At 37.5% G+C, this 22,130-nt stretch overlaps 1 protein-coding gene across 1 annotated transcript in view; it reads right to left on the bottom strand.

The window, feature by feature from the left end:
• The window catches only part of Rrp1 (Recombination repair protein 1), an 84,862-nt gene extending 63,787 nt beyond the window's left edge, over nt 1–21,075 (bottom strand). The window contains exon 1 of the mRNA XM_090411862.1: nt 20,923–21,075. Within this exon, the coding sequence (XP_090267988.1) occupies nt 20,923–20,940 (18 nt within the window). The 5' untranslated portion in view covers nt 20,941–21,075. The remainder of the gene's footprint in view (nt 1–20,922) is intronic.
• Between the last annotated feature and the right edge of the window lie 1,055 nt (nt 21,076–22,130).

Here is a 22,130-nt window from a genome sequence, read left to right on the forward strand (position 1 = left end):
GCTCTCGGTTTATGCCTCACTTCCGCTCCTGAAAAAACGGGCGTAAAACAAAAAAATTTTAATGAGAGGTACACAAAGTTATGTTCCGTGCAATCAGAAAATATGCACATGAAATATGTGTAACATTATTATATTTAAAGCTTTGATAATACATACATATATATTTGTTAAAATAAAATTATTAATAACGAAAACAAAATTATATACAAAAAATATGAAACTTCGAAAAGATATTACATATTACTGTGTTGAAGTTCCTAGTTTCAGATCAACTGCATTTTTTTTTAAAAAAGTATCCAGTGTTAACTGCCTAGATTTTCTTTTTCTTTCTTTAAGGAGTTCAGTGTAAGGTTGAATTGATGCGATTACACTCCTTTTTACATTCGCACTCCGTTCCCAATCATGGTCCATTTCGCAGAGTTCATCAGTCAATGTCTCCATTCTTGCAAGGATATGCTGTAAATCGGCAGTTTTTATATCTCTCAGAGGACCTTCTTTGTTTTCTTTCTCCTCCTTTGGATGTTGACTTAATTGTTTGGCTAATTCTCTTACGTCTTCACTGGAAAGTGGTTTATCATGGCTCTCTATTACAGAACGATATTACAGCTGAAGATGTGACAGAAGTCACATCTTCAGCTGTAATATCGTTCAATCCTACCTCTCGTGCAAGCTTGGTAACGTCTTCAATAACATTCTTCTCTTGCTCTAATTCCTCAAAGTCGTGCATAAATGCTGGAAGAAGTTTTTGCCATGCTCCTTTTAAACACTTTGCTGACACTTCGTTCCAAGCTGCCTTGATGTTGTTAATGCCCTTCAAAATATTGAATGACCGCTAATAGTCTTTAATAGTTTTTCCTGAAGTGTCCAAGACTCTTACCATTTCCATAAATGTTATAAGGAGATAATAAGCTTTGAAGATTGATATAATCCCCTGATCCATCGGTTGCAAAAGCAATTGTGTTTGAGGGCATGTAAACAACCTTGACATCCAATGGTATTCTTACTTCAGGAAGGTTTTGAGGATGTCCAGGGGCATTATCCAAGAGAAACAATAAACAATGCCTTGGCTGGCAAATCATTTTCTTTACAGAAGCGAAGCACAGTAGGACAAAAATAATTTGTGTACCAATCTATAAAAACGTCTTGTGTAATCCAAGCTTTCTTGTTCCATTTCCAATAGACTGGCAGCATGGCTTTTAGACCCTTGAAGGTGCGTGGTGTCTGTGAATGGTACACCAACATTGGTTTAAACTTTAAAGTTTCGGAGACATTTGCACCCAACAAAAGCACAAGTCTATCTTTTGCAGCTTTAAAACCTGGAGCAGAATGCTCTTCACAGGAAATGAAGGTGCGTGATGGCAATTTTTTCCAGTAGAGTCCAGTCTCATCAACATTAAAAATGAGATCAGGAGGATAACTTTCTTGCTCTACACAGTCTTTAAATTCTTTAGGAAAAGCAGCTGCTGCAGCAACATCTGCATTTGCCACCTCACCACATAATTTGACACTACGGCACTTAATTCGAGACTTAAATCTCATGAACCAACCTTTGCTTCCTAAAAATGTTTCTTTGCCTCCATCTGTCTTTTTAAGATCCTCAAAAATTGTTTTTGCTTTCTCGGTTATAACAGCCTGTGTCAGAGGAATGTTTTTCTGATTCAAGTCACCTACCCATAATGATAATAATTTTTCCATTTTTTCATGAAGTTTACCCCTGCTATAATTTACATGTTTTGCATTTTTTGTTAGATTGTTACACAGACTGTTTCATTCTATCTGCATTTTTTATAATTGTAGTAACAGTCGATGGAGGTAAGTTCTACAAACATTAGCACGTGTCTGCCCATCTTCCATTCTTCGAATCACTTCCATCTTCTTTTCAAGTGTGATTGATTTCTGCACTTTCTTAACACCAAGTTCTGCTAACTTTTCTGCACTTCTTTTATCAGACGTGTGTAATTACGTACTTTATCAATTTAAATACATAAGTATGTATGTAAAAAAAATTAAATAGAACAATTAGGTAAATTCAACAGTAAAATTAGGTTTGATACATATATACGTCGTAGTAGCTCAGTAAACACTCAAACACTAGAGTGCCTGCTAGCGTCGTTTCTCAATCAGACGACACCACAGTAAGAAAGCACGCACAGACATCCAGCGTTATTGTAAATCAGCATAAATTGAACCGTTGTAAACCGAGGGCTTCCTGTATTTTCTATTATGACTGTGTGAAATTCCAGGCCACTGATGTGAGGTGACAGGGATGCCCAAAAATGTCACTGCTACAGATAATTTCCCATCACTATGCATACTAAATATTTTTAGATGAATCTATTATACATTTAGTACCATGAAGTCTGTCTATATATAACTATTTCATTAAATTTTGTACAGAGATGTGATTGCTTAGATTTCTTGGGGATGTAGAAGTTTTGGAGAAGATTCAAAGGCAAGCGACTAAAATGGTAACTGGTCTGCAGAACCCTCTATGAGAATAGACTTAAGATTTATAGTTACAAAACGTTTAGCTGATAGGTAAAAAAGAGGGAATGTGATAGAAACAAATTATTAAAGGATTTTATACAGTACGGGCTAAAGAAATGTTCTAATATATGACAAATCAAGAACAGTGGGTTGCCAGTGGATATTGTGGAAGAACATAGTTAAAAAGAGCATGAGAACTAGTTTTTTTGAGCAGAAATTGACAGAGATAGTTGTGTTGTCAATGAATGTATGTCAATGTGATACAATAAGTCCTTGAATCCTTAGACTCCTTAGAGGTGTCATGCTGTAGCAGTAATAAGCATTGCATGAATAATTGTTAATCTGAACCTCCTGCAATGAGCCTTCAGACTCCAGGAAGTTACCAATATAAGTTACAATACCTAAGAATAAGATGTCAAAAATATCCAAGAAAAGTTAATAATGGTGCTTCACATTATACAGAACAGAAAAACAAAAGCACAAATTACAACTGCATACTGTGTGAAAACTGTGCTCTGTGTTTAACAATTCAAACTAAATGAAGGAGCTCATCCTAACAAGATGACATTTGGGGAGAACTAGATAACAGCAAAGTGAATTTGAAGAAGTTCATGCTAATGTGGTCTTAGAATGACTCTTCCCCAGATCTTTGGCAAATTAATACAGCCATGCCTGTTGATGTAAGGGGAATGCTTCATAGCTGATGCCCATTCTAAAAAATAGTACATCTCATAATACACCTCAGACCTGTAATGATTTCTGTGTAGCACAGTTGTCTTCTTCCATTTAATCTTGTGCAAAGGAATATCTAGAGAATAGTCTACCAATCCTCACTTGCCATACACATGATTGCAAATATATAAATATAGTGATTGCAACCATACACATGATTGCAAATAAACTCAGATCTGTTAATATGTGCAAAGCACATATTAACAGATCTGAGTCTGTCCAAACTGGGCAAGCTACAGGCACAGGAAACTTTCTGGGATGGGCCAGAGGATAAAGTTGAGCCTTAGGAGAGCAGATGAAAGGTAATTAACTGAAAGTGTAGTTTCATGGTGGTATAGAAATTATATTTGCATTATATTGAACATCAGCTATCCTTTCAGTTTTTGCCACAAGTAATGCCCTAATGCAAATAGTACATCTATCTACCTGAATTTCTGATAACCCTCTCCACTCTCTCAATACTCTGGATCTCTTTTTAACCAGTTATCTTCCTAGATAACCGTAGAGCTCATTGCTCCTCAGTAACTCAAATCAATCTTGTGTGTCTCCTTTCTCAAATAACACCCTTCTCTAACCACTTTCAACATCATGTCCTTTGACACTACAAAGATATCAAGTGTGACAAGCTCTGGAATTTTTACTCTTCCTTTCCATAATAAAAATATTCCTTCATTTCTTCTGACCTATATAGCTGTTCTGAGCAAATCATAAAAATTATCCTCATTGGTATGAAGGGCTTAATTCCCTTTTTGCCTACCCAAAATTCTTGTATATTTTCTAAGAAAGTGTACCATAGCAGATGAAGAAAAATCTCAGCTTCATACTCATCCTATGCTGAAGCATGCAAGAAATGCAAAACAACTACCTGACTTGATAACAGTCAACAGCAAAAAACTTGCCTCCTGTACAAATGGAAGATGTGTCTTCTGGTCCCTTGCTAAGACCATTAGACACAACTTTTGGTCACCTGTGCTCTCCTGCATGTTCACTTCTTTCTCTGGAATCACTCTTTTCCTCCAATTCCAGCACAGGTGACCAAAGCAAATCAATAGATGAAAGCAATCATATATCCAGCCACAATTTTGCTCTCCTGAATGTCCACTTCTTTTTCATTGATAGCACCACTGTTACAGCACCCAAAGATAAAACTGACCTCCTGGAATCACTCTTTTACTCCAATTCCAGCACAGGTGACCAAAGCAAATCATCTTCTACCATATCAGAATCTAAGCTCTGTACACCACCTGTGGCTTTTTTGGTAAAAAAAAAAAAAAAAGCCATGAGAAGAACTCATCCTGATAGCATCTCTACAATCTTTTATACTTGCACTTATCTCAAATACATGAAAGCAATCATATATCCAGCCTATTTCAAAAAAGGATGATTGATAGAGCTACTGGCCAATCAGTATTACCTCAATCCTTCCCAAAATCACAGAGAAAGTAATCAATAGTCAACTTTTCCACTACCTAGATTCACCTATTAATCAGCAACCACCAGTATGGATTCTACCATTCAAAGTCTACACCTGATCTCTTAAGCCTACATCCCCCCTCCCCCCTAACACACACATACCATGGAAATGTTCAGAGAAGCATGTGCTGTTGCTCTCAACATTTCCAGGTCTGGCATCAAGGGTTGCTAAGCAATTGCCATCCTTTGGTATTAGCCACCCTCTCTTCAAGCTTCACTACCAATGCAGGAATGCTTTGTGGCTCTGTTCTATCATTCACCCACTTTTTCCTCTATATAAATGCTCTCTCTCTCTCTCAATCACCACTAATCTTATTCATGACTTTGCTTAAGACAGTATTCTCCATTCATGCTACTCATTTGAGAAACTATGCAGTACTCAGACATCTAAAGCCTCAAGATCATTAACCAGTGCATTAAACATCGATTCCCAATGCAGAGAAAATGCAAGACCACATTTTGGTGGCATTGAAGGTGACTAGATTGTCTTTACCCCATTGAAGGATGGTAAAGACAATCGGGTCACCTTCAATGCCACCAAAATGTGGTCTTGCCTTTTCTCTCACAAAAGTAATCTTAGCTCAATCTGCCCTCACCCTCAATAGTACACAAATCACCAGATAGGATAAGACCTCTCTGGCTGGAATGACATTTACCTTTAGCCTCTCCTGACATAAAACACTATATCAATAGATTCTTCAGCACCTAGAAAACCAGGCTTCTCTCTACTCAAGATGCTATTTTTCACTCACCCAGCTACTAAATCTAAATATGAAATACTCATCTTAGAAAACTGCCCCATGTTTAGGATGGTGCAACTAAAACCTTCGTGATCCTGTCTAGAGAAAAGCAGTTTGGTTCATAGATGGCCCCTCCCTCAGCCTCACTTCAATCTCTATTTCATAGATTTAGTGCTTTATTCTTGTGTCTGTTCTGCAGAGACTTCTACTGAATTGGCAACCATCATCCCTTTACTTTCTGTTAAACCTATTTAAAACAAGAACAGCTGTGCAGCATGGTTTTTTTTAGTGCAAATGCAAACACACTGAGCTTGCTTCTCCTCTTCCTCTGTCTACCTCTGCCCTCTGGAGCAGAGAACAAAGTTGTTTGGAAATATCTCCTCACAAAGTATTCACAAACAACTATGAACTGCAACTCTGCAGGAAATATGTCAGTAAACTTTCTTAATCAATTCCTCAATCAACACTAATGTGCTTATAGGTTCTTTGACCTCTTATGTATGGATCAATACACACACACACACACACACACACACACACACACACACACACACACACACACACACACACACACACACACACACAGCATGGCCCATAGGACATTCTGTAGAAAGGGCCTGTCTTTGTGAAGCTAAAAATGGAAGGCATTTACATGTGGATTTTCATAACTAATAATAATGACTAAGTCTTCTTGCAAAGTTACATCTGCTCTACTTCTCACGACTCTTCCCAACTTTGCATCATCTGCAAACAACTGTATATAACCATTTAAGTCCTTTCCAAATTTACATACAAATTAAACAACAATGGCCCCAAAAACAGACCCTGGGGCATGCCACTAGTGACTTTCCAATTCTGAGATATCACTCCCGCATACACAACCTGCTGATAACTATCAGACAGCCAATCTCCAATCCAACACACACTAATCTACTATCCAACCCCATCTATTCTAATTTAACTATTAGTGTGTAATGTGGCAATCTATCAAAATCCTTTGCCGGCCTGGTTGGTCGAGTGGTTAATGCATCTGCTCTCCAGCCAAAAGGCTGCGGATTCGAATCTCGCTGTGGGAATGGATGTTTGTGACTGTCTGGGAAAATACCAGTGGTGGTGGGCAGTAGATGATGACAGTAGTTGCGGCTCATCGTAGTTGGTGGATTGAGTGCTGGAGATAGTTGTAGAGTAGGTGCCCTCCCTCGATGAGTCCCTTGGACTCCCTGAGGTGTCATGTAATAATAATAAAATCTAAACATACTACTGTTCATGAATCCCCCTTATCCAATATATTCATCATCTTATTATAAATAAGCAGATTGCTAAAACACGATCTTTCTTGCCCAAACCCATGTTGTCCATTAAAGAGAATTCTATGGCTGTCCACCCAGTTCTGAATCCTTGTCCTCACTAGTTCTCCAACACCTTGATTACAACTCCAGACAAGTATACTGGCCTATAATTCAAAGCCTTGGTCTTATCACCCCTTTATGAAGCAGAACAATTTTGCCACCTTTCCACTCCTTTAGAACCAGGGGCTAATCTAAGACTCATATTAAAAATGTACATTAAAGCTGTTTTTAAACTCCCTGGAACATTCTCTCAACACACACAGTGATATACTATCACATTACATGTTGACATCAAGCTTTACTCAATTCCTCATATACCTCCTGCTCACTCACCAGTGAATAAGTTCTGCATTATTACAATCACAAGGATGGAAATGCTCATTTAACATCTCTACTATATCCTCCTCAGTGTTTATCATTCTCCCATTATCACTGACCAACATCATCTTCCCATAATCCTTCTTTCCTTCTACTGGTCACAAATCGAAAAAACAAAATGGCCTAGGATTTCTTTCAGTGTCATTTGCTAACTGCTGTTCATACTGTACTTTTGATACCCTTACTAAGTGAATCACTTTCCTTGCTTGCTCTTTGTACTCCTCATGTAACTGATAATCTCCACTCATCCTGTGCCATCTCCATAATGCCTTTTTCTTCCAGACTGCATGCTTCACCTCTCCATTTTACACCTGCCTTATTTAATATCCTAACCTTTGGAATACACTCGGTCATTACCTCTGCCAGATATTTCCTGAGTAGAGACCAAGCAGCATTGATTTCCTTCCCATGCAATTCCTCATTGCTGCAAGCTACCTCCTGAGTTTGCCATAATCACCCACCTCATAGTTCCACATACAACCATTTTTCACAAAAGTCCTGATAAGACAGGGCACCATCCAAGCGATCACTTCATAGTCACTTTCACCAACCCATAATAATTACCCTTTTCTTATAAGCCAGACCAATTTGTCTAAACATATCCTTCTCACTGCCTTCCAACATTACCAGGTATATAGCAACACCCTACTAAACATTTCATCCTGCCCACTTCCACTTCACACCATACTGCTACAAAACCACTGTCAGTATTTGCTCATTGCATCTCAACTATAGATCAGCACAACTCCTCTGCCATCATCAATAACACTCCTCCTCCTCCTCCTTTATGTTTTGTCTTCATGAAAAACTACATATCCCTCCATTTCTATTACTGCCAGAATGTCATCATTGTTCAACCATGTCTCACTTATACCAACAATTTGGGCAAATGACCTTATCAATGCTACAATTCCATTCCCCTTATTTCGAATAGTTCTAGCATTTGTAAATGTAAACGCTAGCTCATTTCTGTTTCTATAACTAACCCCCAATTCTCAGACATGATTCTCTACACTCTCCCCTGTCCATTTCTGTCTACTATCACTGATATTTCACCCCTATCCAATCTAAATGTCACCCCCCACATCCTTGACTATCAATTCTTTCTTATGTACTCATATCTACACCTGAAACCATCATCTGCACTTTTCACGCAGCATCCCTGACTTCACCCATTTCCCTATCCACTTTGTGATCCTTCTCTCTTATTCTCTCTGCTAACGCCACTCACCTCTCCATTCACAAACTTGCCTACTTTACTATTCTGCTCTTCCATAACACCTCTTGCTTCCTCAGGTCTTACATTAACTTCAGTCATTCTCTCTTGCAGCAATAGTTTCTCTAACTGACTCACACCAAATCCATTCAAATGTAGTCCATCTCTTTTATATAGCTCTTATCTGCCACTCGCCCATCCCACATATTCACAAAATGAACTGAATTCCTTTTTCATCACACAACTTGGCTAGCATACCATTGATAATCTTCGATTGCATTCTCAACACATCATTATCACGTTGAAAGTTTTTTCACTTGGTTATACTATAAGTTAAAGATGCCAAGAAATTATATTGTCGGTTTCATTTTTTATCCAAGTGTAAGAAAACAAAGTTTTTTCACGAAGTCACTTCACAACTGGGTTACTTGTATATAGAGGCTAATGACTTCACATCAATTGCCTTGGTATCCCATAATGCAATGCACATATCCTTACAGACGTGTATAGTGCTATGCATTATGGGAAGGGCCACTACCCAGAACAGTTTCAACCTTTATTGAGATCTCAACAGTGGGAGCCATATGCAGAAGTGATACCAAGGCTGAAGTAATGCAGAAGTCATATTTCCATATACAAGTAACCAAACGGTGTCACACTTTAAACCAGTATGGATAGTGCCCTTCCCATAATGCATTGCATTATACATGTCCAAAGGATATGTGGATTGCATTATGGGATACTAAGGCAACTGATGCAAAGTCATTAGCCTCCATATACAAGTAACCCCCAGTCATGAAATGACTTCATACACAAATTTGAAATTTGGTTTGCTTACACTTTGATAAAGGATGAAACTGAGAATATAATTTCTTGGCATTTTTAATTTACAGTATAACCAAGTGAAAAAAACTTTCAACATCTATCTCTAATCCAGAGTATTTTAGTAATAAGGTGTGACAATTTTTGGCTACTTGTATGAAAATATGACTTCTGCATTACTTCAACCTCGTTATCACTTCTGGGTCTGGCTCCCACTTCAGCTGCAAAAATCCATAAAATATTGCAGACCAATCACACATGTGCAGAGACATTCTCCTGTACTACCTGGGTTTTCATCTTCCCCTGTTTGGAGTAAATGATTATAAAAGGTCCGAAAGCTGAGATATTTATACTATTTTTAATATTTATAAGATATTTATAATACAACAACACTCTGGACTTAACTCTAAGACTGCTACAGCACTCTGGCATTGACAATCTTTCCATTAAAAAAAGTAATTTAAGAAATCTTTAATCTTTTTCACTGCGAACTTCCACAGTTGGGTACTGACAACAGCACTTCATTTCATAACTTATTGAAGTTCCAAGGATACCCAAACAGGAGGGATCTTGCTTGGAGAATTGCATATGGCCGCCTTCAAGTCAATACCATCAAATGGAGTTACTTTAAGATTGGAGATCCAATCTGTGACATCTGTTACCTATTGAAAACAGTAGAACATGCATCCTACAGCTACCCTCTTGCCCTGCATATTTGGAACAGATTATGTTAATATGTTGGGCATTCCATTACTTACAACAGAATAGGTTATTTTTTTTTCAGTACTCATCACCTGTCACAGCAATAGGAAGAGAATTTTGATTTTTATAATTAATGAATTAAAATACCATTTATGGAAGGTTAGGAAGAAACATGGATTTGAAAACCAGCAATATGACATCCAAATGCTTTATAATATTATATTGTGGAAATTTCATTGTTCAGTCAGATGATTTTTGTATTCAGAAAGAAGCATTCTACAAGATATCAAATTTTTGACTACATGATATAGACCACCCACATTATTCTTATTATTATTTAGCACCTCCAGAGAATCCGTAGACTCATCAAGGGAGGGCACTTGCTCTACAACTCTGTCTCCACCACTCAATTCACTACAACGAACCACAATTATACCAACGCCATCTACAGCCCACCACCACCACCACTAGTATTTTCACAGACAATCACAAACATCCATGCCTACGGCAGGATTCGAACCCGCAGCCTTTTGGTTGGAAAGCAGATACGCTAACCACTAGGCCAACCAGGCTGGCAAATATTATGCAATATTCACACCAGGGGGATATGAGAGGTTTTTTAAATGGTTCTGTCCTCTTAATTCAATGTGGTCTTATAGTCAATTGCAGGGATGACTGGAGGGCAATCCCAGGCAGAGAAGGCTAACTTAAGGCAGTCAACTCAGATAAGGCTAACCACCTAGGCATCAGTCATCTTTGAGCTTTAGTTTCAATTGGTCTTTTGGTCCATCTATATGAGATTGATGAAAAAGAAAACTGATAGCCTTTGGCTATATGATGATATAAAAGAACTGAGGCCTTTTCTTTCTCCTAATACTATCAGGCTTTCTTGTATACTAAATACTCTAGGCCTATGATGATACCCCCTTTACTTTTTCACCTCAATAAAGGTTGAAAACATGTATCATGCATAGCACATAAGGATATGTGCATTACATTGTGATACTAAGGCAACTGATGTGAAGTCATTAGCCTCTATATACAAGTCACCCAGTTATGAAGTGACTTCACAAGCAAACTTTGTTTGCTTACAGTTGGATAAAGGATGAAACCAAGAATAATTTCTTGGCATCTTTAATTTACGTCATTACCATACTGGCCAACACAGTTGACTACCTTTCCTACCACACTGTTATCCTCCTCACATTCTTGTTGCCAGTCAAATCTTTTGTGCCAATTACCACTTCCAACTCTTTTGCTTGTGTACTCCATTTATCTAATGCTTTAAACTATCTTGCTCATTCTACCTCCTGGAAAACAGACCTTATACATCTTTTTATTCACCACACCTCTTATCATCAAATCTTGGTACATTGGCAAATTATTTGATATTTCTTTCAATTCTTTCATTCCATTCCTTCTCACATTCCCATGCAAGTCCATAATTCTCTTCAGTTCATTCCTCATATGTTTAATCTCTTGCCTCATCATTACCAACTTCACTTTTATATCTTCAATTAGTTTTCAGTGCCATTTATGCAAATCACATTTTCCTTGAATGTCTGCTGGTTTGCCACTAACCGCCATTGACTCTCTTACCATCACTATCTACACATGCTGTCTTACCAATCAACACTGCTAACTCATCGCCACTTTCACCCATTGTCTTACTGTTACCATTCAAGCACTCAGTTGTACCATCAGCTCCGTTTGCTCCCATAGCAAGTGGAGATCTTTAGTCCACTACTGCTTACATTCAATGATATCTCATAATCCAAAAGTATGTTGCACTTCTTACACACCCAAACTCTCTCATCTATTTATCCTCTCCACATAAATATCTTCAATCTCTCTCTCTCTCTCTCTCTCGAAACATACATACTGCATTCATGGCATCCCCATTTTCAAAAAATGCATGCCACTTGCATTCGTCTTTCATGCCATCTTACATTTCACTGCCAATTTAATCTGCTCAAAGCTGCACACAAGAAACACAAAGAAATTTAATATATGATATTCACTATTTTTTATTAATTTATATTAATACTTTACATTATTTTTAAAATTAAATTATTAAAATTTGTTAAAATATATTAATTTCAATTATAATTTTTATTAATTTAATATATTTAATAATAATTTGTTTATTTTATGAAGCTTGTATAGTTAAAAAAAAGGATGTGAACGTAGTTCTGTATAGCTAAGTTATTTCTAGAGCTATGTCATTAGAACAAGTAGAACTGTTTCTGTGTTTTGAGGATGCAATACTTACTGCTGGAATGGGTGACAGTGTGACTGCTTATAAAAGCAGCAATACGTCTTTTTCTGGTGTTCTTTATATGATGAACCACTGTTATAAATCACCAACAATATCTAAGCCTTTCTATACATATGGATGAAAACTTATGTTGATAGAACCACGCTCTGCTAAACATTTTGCCAGCCTGGTTGGCCAAGCAGTCAGCGATGTAAAAGGCTGTGGGTTTGAATCGCGCCATGGGCAAGGATGTTTGTGATTGTCTGTGGAAATACTAGTGGTGGTGGCGGGTGGTAGATGGCATTGGTGGATTGAGTGGTGGAGACAGAGAGATGTAGAGTAGGTGTCCTCCCTCGATGAATCTTTGAACTCCGTGGAGGTGTCACGTAATAATAATATGAGAACTTATTGAGAAAGAATAATTACAGTTTAAATATTACTTAAATAGAAAGCAAACACAAAATTCTTATTAAATTATATTACACTATGAAAAAACATCCAAAAAATTTGACTAAAGTAGTCATCAGATTGTCATTATATTAGAAAAATATGACAGACTGGGCCTCACAATGGACTTTGCATTTTATTATTATTATTAAAACCTCCAGGGAGTCAGAGACTCATCGAGGGAGGCCACATACTACATACACTATCATACTTATTTGGAAGCTTTTAAACTTAGTTTAATCCTTTATCCAAGTGTAAGGAAATAAAGTTAGCATAAAATATTTTCAGGACTGGGGCAATTCATATACAGAAGATAAGGACTTCACATCACTTGCCTTAGTATCCCATAATGCAAAGCAAAGCACATCCTTACAAGTATATATAATGCTATGCATTATTGGAAGGGTCACTACCCACACCAGTTTTAACCTTTATTGAGGTCTCTTCAGTGGGAGCCAGATCCAGAGGTGATACTAAGGTTGAAATAATGCAGGTCATATTTTCATATACGAGTTGCCAAAAGGTGTCACACCTTATTATTGATTTATTCTGCATTAGAGAAAGTTGTTGGAAGTTTTTTCACTTGGTTATACTATAAATTAAAGATACCAAGAAATTTTATCTTGGTTTAATCCTTCATCCAAGTGTGAGCAAACAAAGTTTGCAGCTGAAGTATTTTCAGGACTGGAGCAACTTGTATATAGAAGATAAGGACTTCACATCACTTGCCTTAGTATACTATAATGCAAAGCACATATCCTTATGGATATGTATAATGCTATGCATTATGGTAAGGGTAACTACCCAGACCGGTTTCGACCTTTACTGATATGTGCTCTGCATTATGGGATACCAAGACAAGTGATGTGAAGTCCTTATCTTCTATATTCGAGTTGTCCCAGTCCTGAAAATACTTCAGGCCCAAACTTTGTTTGCTTACACTTGGATAAAGTATTAAACCAAGTATATAATTTCTTGGTATCTTTAGTTTATCATACTTATTCTTGAATTCATTCACACTGGTTGCACTCACAACATCCAATGGCAATCCATTCCAATCATGCACCACCCTCCGAGAGAAAACTCTAGTCCTCACACCCTTCTTAACAGCCTTCATTCTCAGCTCCCAAGGATGTCCTCTCATCCTTTCCTCACCGTCCATAAATTGAAATTTTTCAATTTATGGATGACTCTTTAAGAAGTTTGAAATCTCAAACATATCTACCCTCCTTCTTCTGTTTGTTAGTATCTGCAGTCTACAAATTCTCAATCTGTCTTCATAATCAGTATTCCACAATCCTGATATAATTTTTAACACTCTCTTTTGTACTCTCTCCAATATATCAGAATTGCAATGAAAACCAGGAGACCAGACCTGCACACAATAGTCCGAGTAAGGTCTTATCAAGGCCTCGTAAAGAGTCAAAATAACATCCTTATCTTTACATGTGAACATTCATTTCAGTATTGCAATTATCTTTTGAGTTGTATTTCCAATCTTTGCCATATGACTCCTGAACTTCAACTTCCTATCTATTAACACTCCAAGATCCCTAGCCTAATCCTGCCAATATAATACGACATTGGATGACTTTACATTTACTGACATTAATTTGAAAAGGTATGTCGCTTATCAAATCCTTCCCAATATCATTAATGTACAGACTGAATAACAGTAGACCAAGCACTGATCATTGTGGTACACCACTAGTCACCTTAAATCTTGCAGATTCACATCCCCCATATACCACTTTTTGATATCTGTCAGTCATCCATCCTCTTATCTATGCTAATATTGTATAACCCAAACCTATTTTCTCCAATTTATGCAACAGTCTGCCATGCTGTATTCTGTCAAAAGCCTTAGCAAAATCCAAATGTATCATGGTGTATCCATTCTCCTTGTCTAGTTCAATGGTAACATTATTATAGAATGTGAACAAGTTGCTAAAACATGACCTTTCCTTAATAAACCCATGTTGTTCATTGCAAAGTTGAGATTCGCTGTCAACCCATTTCCGAATGTGAACCCTAACCAATTTTTCCAAAATCTTCACCATCACTCCTGACATACTAATTGGTCGATAGTTGGATACATCGGTCTTTGTACCACCCTTATGCAATGGAATTACCATACATTCCTTCCATTCCTGCAGAAATCTTCCCTGTTCTGAGACTCATTAAACAGCCTGGTCAAAGGAATGGCCGGTTCAGCTGAACACTCTTTTAGCACACATGCTGATATCCCATCAGTCCCTATTGCTGAATTCTTATTCAATTGTACAACAGCTCTAATACCTCGTCCTCATACACCTGCATTTCTTCATCTAGTGAAGAGGTAACAGTGAGCTCAATGTTGCGTACACCAGGTTGATAGCTTTTAACAAAATGGGCACTAACAACCTCTTCTGCATCTGTAATCCTCACACCATCAGGATTTAGAAGAGTTATTCTTTCAATATTCATTCTTTCTTTTACTTGCAGCATATCAATAAAATTCTTGTGGGTTGTCTTTAGCATGCAGCCAGTTTCTTTTCATACTCAGACTTTGCTTTCCATACAACAGTTGCGACTATTCTAGCCTGCTGCTTATAACATTCATAACGGACATCATCCTTATGCACACATAAGGATGACGTCCCTTCCGCATCATTGCAAAGTAGAGAGTAGAAGCCTGAAATAAAAAAACTTTGTTTTAAATGTGGGACTCTTTAATGTGTTACTGAAGCAATTTTAAATTACGACATTCAGATCTCAACAACCAAAGAATAGATGACCTGGTCGTGGAACCCTACAAAAAAATTAAAATATTTCAATGGAACATATAACAATAGATATGAAAATAGTGTAGGTTTTATGATGCATAATAACATCTTACCATATGGAAAAACTTTCACACCAGTACATAATTGACTTTGCTATATCTATCTTTGTTACCTCTATCTATATCAGTATATAGATATAACAACATATAGATTGTCTGCAAGAGGGCAGAAGGTGCAACACATGGCAATTTTCGGTGCTGAAAGATAAGTTCTTTTGAAAGTACATATTTAGCAATAATTAAATCATTTGTTTTGGATTGTTATATTGAGTGTTTAATAAGCTCTAAGAGTAATGCGCTTAATTTTCTAGTTTTCAATGATTTTAATTTTTGTTTTATTGCATGCTTCATTGTGAATCATGGTATAAATGCATAAAACAATGGCAGGTGATATTAATGTGCAAGATTTTGATCGTTGCAATATATGCTAAATATATGCACTTTGCAGACTGAGAGATTTATGGAAGGAGAATGCGTTTGTTGTGTTTCGTGAACAAATGCCAGAAGTGAAAACAGTAAAAAGAATGATAGTTCTGAGTTGAAAGATAAAACACGTGATAATCTGGCTGTCTAGGTTGGTGTTACAAGCAATATGAGTACAAATGAAGTGGTGAAAATGAAGATAAATGTCCAGATGGTAATAGAAAAGATAGATGATATAAACTAAAATCAGAAGGCGGCAGTTTATTGGGCGTTTTCAGAAAGCCCATCTATACTGAATGCCATATTCATGCCTTTGTGTCTTCAGCATACCTCCCACAATTAGGCATAATTTACTCTTTAAATAACACACACACATCTATTTTAAAACAAAGGCTAAAATAGGAACTTCAATCTTTTTTGCAGACTGAGTTTTTGCCGGTTCGTTATTAACGGATATTCCAAGGACACTGTTGAGATGATACTATTTTCTGTTACTCCTCCCTGTGAAAATCTTAACATTCAGTACAAAGGTTTCTATCCCATACATCAAATCTTTCAAGATCACTGTCCTGCTCAAGGGTCATAGTATCCGGCTAGATTACAACCCTATCCAAACTGCCTGTGGTCTCCTTAAATATCTGAAAGACAGCAATACCTTTTACAAACATCTAGGTGTTTATATAATGAATTTGCAGTATACTTCATAAGTAAGACCAGCAAACTTTTTGAAATAACAGGAACATGATATGAAATCATTCATCTACCACAAATCGCACCACTATCGATTAGGATATAGCCAACTATGTTTTATCTATATTCGCATCGAATTAAGAAATCCGCTGCAGTTATTCACTTAATGGTTCCTGTAAAAATTAAAGAGCAGAGTTCTGTGGTACATCAGTCACTTGCCTTTTCATGGATTCAACTTCTACATAAACCACTCTTTGATATTTATTCATCAGCTACCCTCTAATCCAAACTAAATTCATATCCATCACTTGCTCCAATTTATGCAGAATTCTATGTAGAATTCTGTCAATGCCTTAGCAAAGTCCAGCCATTTCCTTTATCCAACTGAAGTTTTACTTTATTATAGAAAGTAAGCAAATTACTAAGGCAAGGCCTATCTTTACAAAATCTATGTTGACTCCCATATCATAAAGTATATTCCATCCACCCAGTCCTAATTTCTGTGTTCTATCAAATTCTCCAATATCTTAACTACCACTTCAAATACTGATTGGCCTATAATTTGCAACTTCTGCCTGGGAGCCTCCCTTATGCATTAAACCTAATGTCCTTGATCCACTTTCTCAGCAACTTCCCAGAACTGAGGCTTAAATTAAACATCTTGGTCAGAGGGGATGTCAATTCCCAGCACAGTTTTGCAATTCCAGAGCTGATATGCCATGTAATCTCAAGGCTGTACTTGCTTGTGATATTGCAGAACTTTAATGCATCTCCATTTCATCTACCTTTATTCTCACATCAATCACTGTCACATCTGGTATGCTAAACTGGATGCTAAACCTCTATAAAATAATCACTATTTTATTTGCTTCTGCTACTTTCCTATCATCAGCACTAGTTAGTCATTCTTTTTACTCACTACATAGCAAAAGAACTCTGGAATTTCTTTTGGCCTCATCAGCTTCCTCTTATAATTAACTTTAGCCTTTCTAACCACACAGGTCACCTTTCTTGCCGATGTCTTGTATTGATCATAAGCGTGTTTGCTCTGATCACCTTTTAAATTTCCTCTCTGTACCTCCTACTTAAAAATGTTACTCATCCAACCAACTCCATAATTTATCTTCCTGATTCTGGATATAGGAAATACGCTCTTCAAATATCACTTGGCTATCTCTCATCTACTGCTCACTTTCCCTCCAAATTCTTATGCCAAAGCACTATTCTAAAGTAATTCTTCAGTTTGTCATAATCACCTGCTTTATAATTCCTCATATACTCCTCATTAACAGAAAATTCTGCACGTCTGACAATCACCCAAATAAAGGTCACATGACTGCTTTCCCCAAGCAGATGCAGGATGGATACATTTGGTACTGCTAAGTTCTCTGCTGCTATAACCAAATCTAATGCTCGAGTTCCCTACATCACGTCACAGGTAATTACATCTTACCAGTTATATAAATTGAATTTCCTTCCCTCCCTGTGACCTTCCTCCTTTCAACGTATGTCCCCATTATATGTTCTTATATTGAAGGTGCCTATGATACTTAGATGAAAATTCTACGCTAATAAAATATATTATATAAATTTATATCTGATATTATAATTGAGGCAGATCAAAGACACTGAAGGAAGAGTATTATGGAGGGATGTGGACATAAGAAACAGATAGAGAATATACTTTGAGGGACTTTTGAATGAGGAAAATGCAAGGACTCACAGAGAGGGCAGCCTTCTAAGGGGATGGTGCAGAACATCATTAGAGTAGAAAGAATGGAAAATCAGTGGGTCCAGACAGTATTCCAGTGGAGGCATGGAAGGCACTGGGGGAAGAGGGAATTGACCTGCTATGGGACCTGTTTATGAAAGTTTGCCAACAGGAAAATATACCCGAGGAATGGAGGGAAAGTATATTCTTGTCCCCATCTACAAGGGTAAAGGGGATGCACAAGACCGTAAGAATTACAGAGAAATAAAGTTGATGTCCCACACAATGAAAATCCTAGAAAGGGGTCTTGATGGAAGTTTGAGGAAGGAGGTGGAGATTGAAAGGAACAATTTAGCTTCATGCCTGGTAGATCAACGACAGATGCTATCTTTGGGTTACGGCAGATGATGGAAAAGTTTCAAGAGAAACAAGAGCTACATCTGATGTTTATTGATCTGGAGAAAGCATATGATAGAGTGCCAAGGCAAGAAGTCTGGAGGTGTCTGAGGGAGAGGAAGGTACAGGAGAAATATGTGAAGTCGGTGCAGGAGAGATGTACAGAAATGTGATGCCAAGAGTTCAGACTTGTTTGGGACAGACAAAAAGTTTTCAAGTAACAGTTGGCTTGCATCAAGGGTCAGCATTAAGTCCATTTCTGTTTAACATTGTGATGGAGGTGGTGACGGAGGAGGTGAGAGAAGACACGCCTTGGACAATGTTGTATGCAGATGACATCTTGCTGTGTGCAGATTCAAGAGAAGAAGTGGCAACTAAACTGGAAAGATGGAGGAAAGTACTGGAAGAGAGAGGTATGAGACTGAGCAGAAGTAAGACAGAGTATATGTGTTGCAAAGTGGACAGCGGCCAGGAGACAGATCTGGAGCTGGAAGGAAATATCCTCAGGAAGGTGACGGACTTTAGATACTTAGGTTCAACAGTGGAAGAAGATGGAGGGGCTGAGAAGGAAGTGGGATGCAGGATACAAGCGGGTTGGAGGAACTGGAGAGAGATGGCTGGAGTGCTATGTGATAAGAGGGTGCCGATCAATCTGAAAGGCAAAATCTATAGGACAGTAGTGAGGCCAGCTATGACATATGCTATGGAAACTGTGGCCCTGAGGAAAAATAACATCAGCAGGATGGAGGTAGCAGAGATGAGAATGCTTAGGTGGATGGGCAGTGTGACCAGAAAGGATTGTCTGAGAACTAACTATGTGAGGGGAACAGTGAAAGTTACGAACATAGGAGCGAAGATACAGGAAGCATGGTTGAGATGGTTTGGTCATGTGATGAGGAAGGAGGACGAATATGTGGGAAGAAAGGTCATGCAGATGGATGTGCAAGGAAGGAGGAAGTGTGGGCGGCTGAAGAAGAGATGGAGGGAGCTGGTAGAAGAGGACTTGAGGATGAAGAACTTGGATGTGGTAACAGCCCAAGACGGGAGGATGTGGAGAAGACTCATCATTAACAGCGACCCCACTTAAGTGGGACAAGCTGCAGAAGAAGAAAAAGAAGAATATCTGGTATTATCATTTGAAAAATGTAGTTCCCCATAGTTAAAGATCTCCCATAATAATTACCGTAGTTGTCCTGTACCCATTGTGCTAACTTGCTGATGTATGCCATTCATGTTCTTACCCATACCCCCCCCCTCCTCCACCCCGGCTGCCAGTAAATAAGTATATATTTTATCCTGTTGGCCTCTATCTCACACCAGAAAGCTTCAAATGGACTGTCCTCTGTGTATATATATATATATATATATATATATCGTGCTCTTCATATACTTCTCTTTTTGGCTTAAATTCCTATGCTAACATTCATTACTGAATGCTAGCAGAGGAATTTCGAATTTTGAAATTAATGAATGTTAGCAGAGAAATGAAAATACTATTTCGTTTGCATTCCATCCCTATATCATCCACGGTTGACTGAATTTCACTAATGCACATAACTTTTGGCCAAGTTAAACTAATCAATGCCAAAAACACTCCTCCCCTTTATTATGAATACTTCTGTCATTAGTATACATACACTATACTAATTATTATCTCCCTTCATCTCACACTTGGTATTATCCTATTAAAGCAGTGATTTTCAACCTTTTTCATAACACGGCACGGCACACACCTAGACTAATTATTAAAAATCTGCGGCACACTAAAAATATATTCTTTTAATTTTTTTGATGATCTGGCAAAAAAAATGGGCATAATTTTGATTGGTTTACACATACAAGAAGATGGAAGATCAGACACTAATAAATAAATGCGCAGATTACGTTATTTCTTTCAATTAATTTGTTTTCATAAATCGATTTTCAACTGGCACACCGGTTGAAAATCGCTGTACTAAAGTGGCATCATGTGATTGTTCTAATATTCACTTATTTCAAGAACACCAGCACTCAGTCGCCTGCATCTCCCGTGCTAGTTTCCCTGATTCTGACTGAACGATATTTTCTCAAAACACCTAACTCCGAATTCAAACCATCATTTTTATATGTTATTTTGTCCATCAAACTCGCTCCACGCCATTCCTCCTCCTGCAAAACCTGCGCACTTGACTTATTCGTAATCAATATTACCACTTATTATTCCTCACTTCTCCAAGTTCCAATCATTACTGGGTAATGTTAACATCAAAAAAAGCAATATTTTGATTTTTCATACCTTTTTTTTTGGCGGCATAGTTATGAAACCGTCTCACTTCTAGAAGGTTGCTCTCAGAGGCTTATCTTAACAGTAGAATCACCACAATCCTTCGAAATAAACTTCCCGCGTTTGTAGACAAACGCAGAACACTATTCAGCGTCCTGCATTTGGTCTAAAATCGAAAATACTACGACAGCATAAATTTAAAAAACTGGCGCCACCTTCCAGCATAATAACGTTTATAGAAGCAAAGAAACGTATTAAACCCTTCTCATATACAAATAAAACGAAATAATGAATTAAATAACATAAATTAAGTCACAATAAAATAACACTAAATCAAAATATCAATGAAGATTCGTTTGAATCGTCTTTTTCTTCTTCTTCCTAACATGGAATTTAGACCAAGTGGCTTGTCCGGCATCTCATGCCATCTCTTTCTTGGTCTTCCGATTCTTCTTTTCCCACTTATTTCGTATTTATGTATTTACATTTGAATCGTAAGGTCCATATTCCATACACATTTGGCATGAGTTTAGAGGAAATACTTCAAAGGAAAGAAAGAAACAGACAAAGACAGTAGAAGAGTATGCGGAAGTGCAGTACCAATGGAGAGAGCCCAAGATTTGAAGGACATGATACATAAACATGATTTCCAAATTTGCATTTTGTTACTGTAAAAAATTTGTTTCTGTTACTATAGTATGCCAACGCTTTAGAGATTTCCACTTGGAAACTTGCCAAGAATAGTCGATTCATGCTGAAAGGGAGAAGGAAATGAAGGACGTACGAATTGGTCGCTGACGAGGAAATCCCGTGCTTGGTAAAATTTTCCAACTATTATACACGCAACATAGTTAACTACAATGATCATAAAACAGAAGTTAATTTTCCGGCGTGTAATAATAAACAACCAATCCCACAATACGAATTGATTATCCTATTATTGGAATGGATTCTCCTTTTTGTGACATGCGCAGAAGTGTCTCTAATCTATGGGCGAACTATATGTTTTTTATTGTTATATGCAAATGTGAGAGCCTGTGTAGTTCACTGGAAGAGATGTTTGCACTTCAGCTTCGCCTACTCCCTATATAGGAAAATAAAAAAAGGCGTTAGCTAAATTATTTACTTTTTTTAGATCTAAACGGCCCGAAAAAAAGAGCATCGCGATTTATTCTAATCGCTGACTAGAGGAACCGCTAAGCCTTTTTTCGACAAGTTCC

This window comes from Typopeltis vanoorti, chromosome 22, assembly GCF_054136105.1.
Source record: "Typopeltis vanoorti isolate ZY-2024b chromosome 22, IOZ_Tvanoo_1.0, whole genome shotgun sequence".
In the NCBI taxonomy this organism is placed as follows: Eukaryota; Metazoa; Arthropoda; class Arachnida; order Uropygi; family Thelyphonidae; genus Typopeltis; species Typopeltis vanoorti.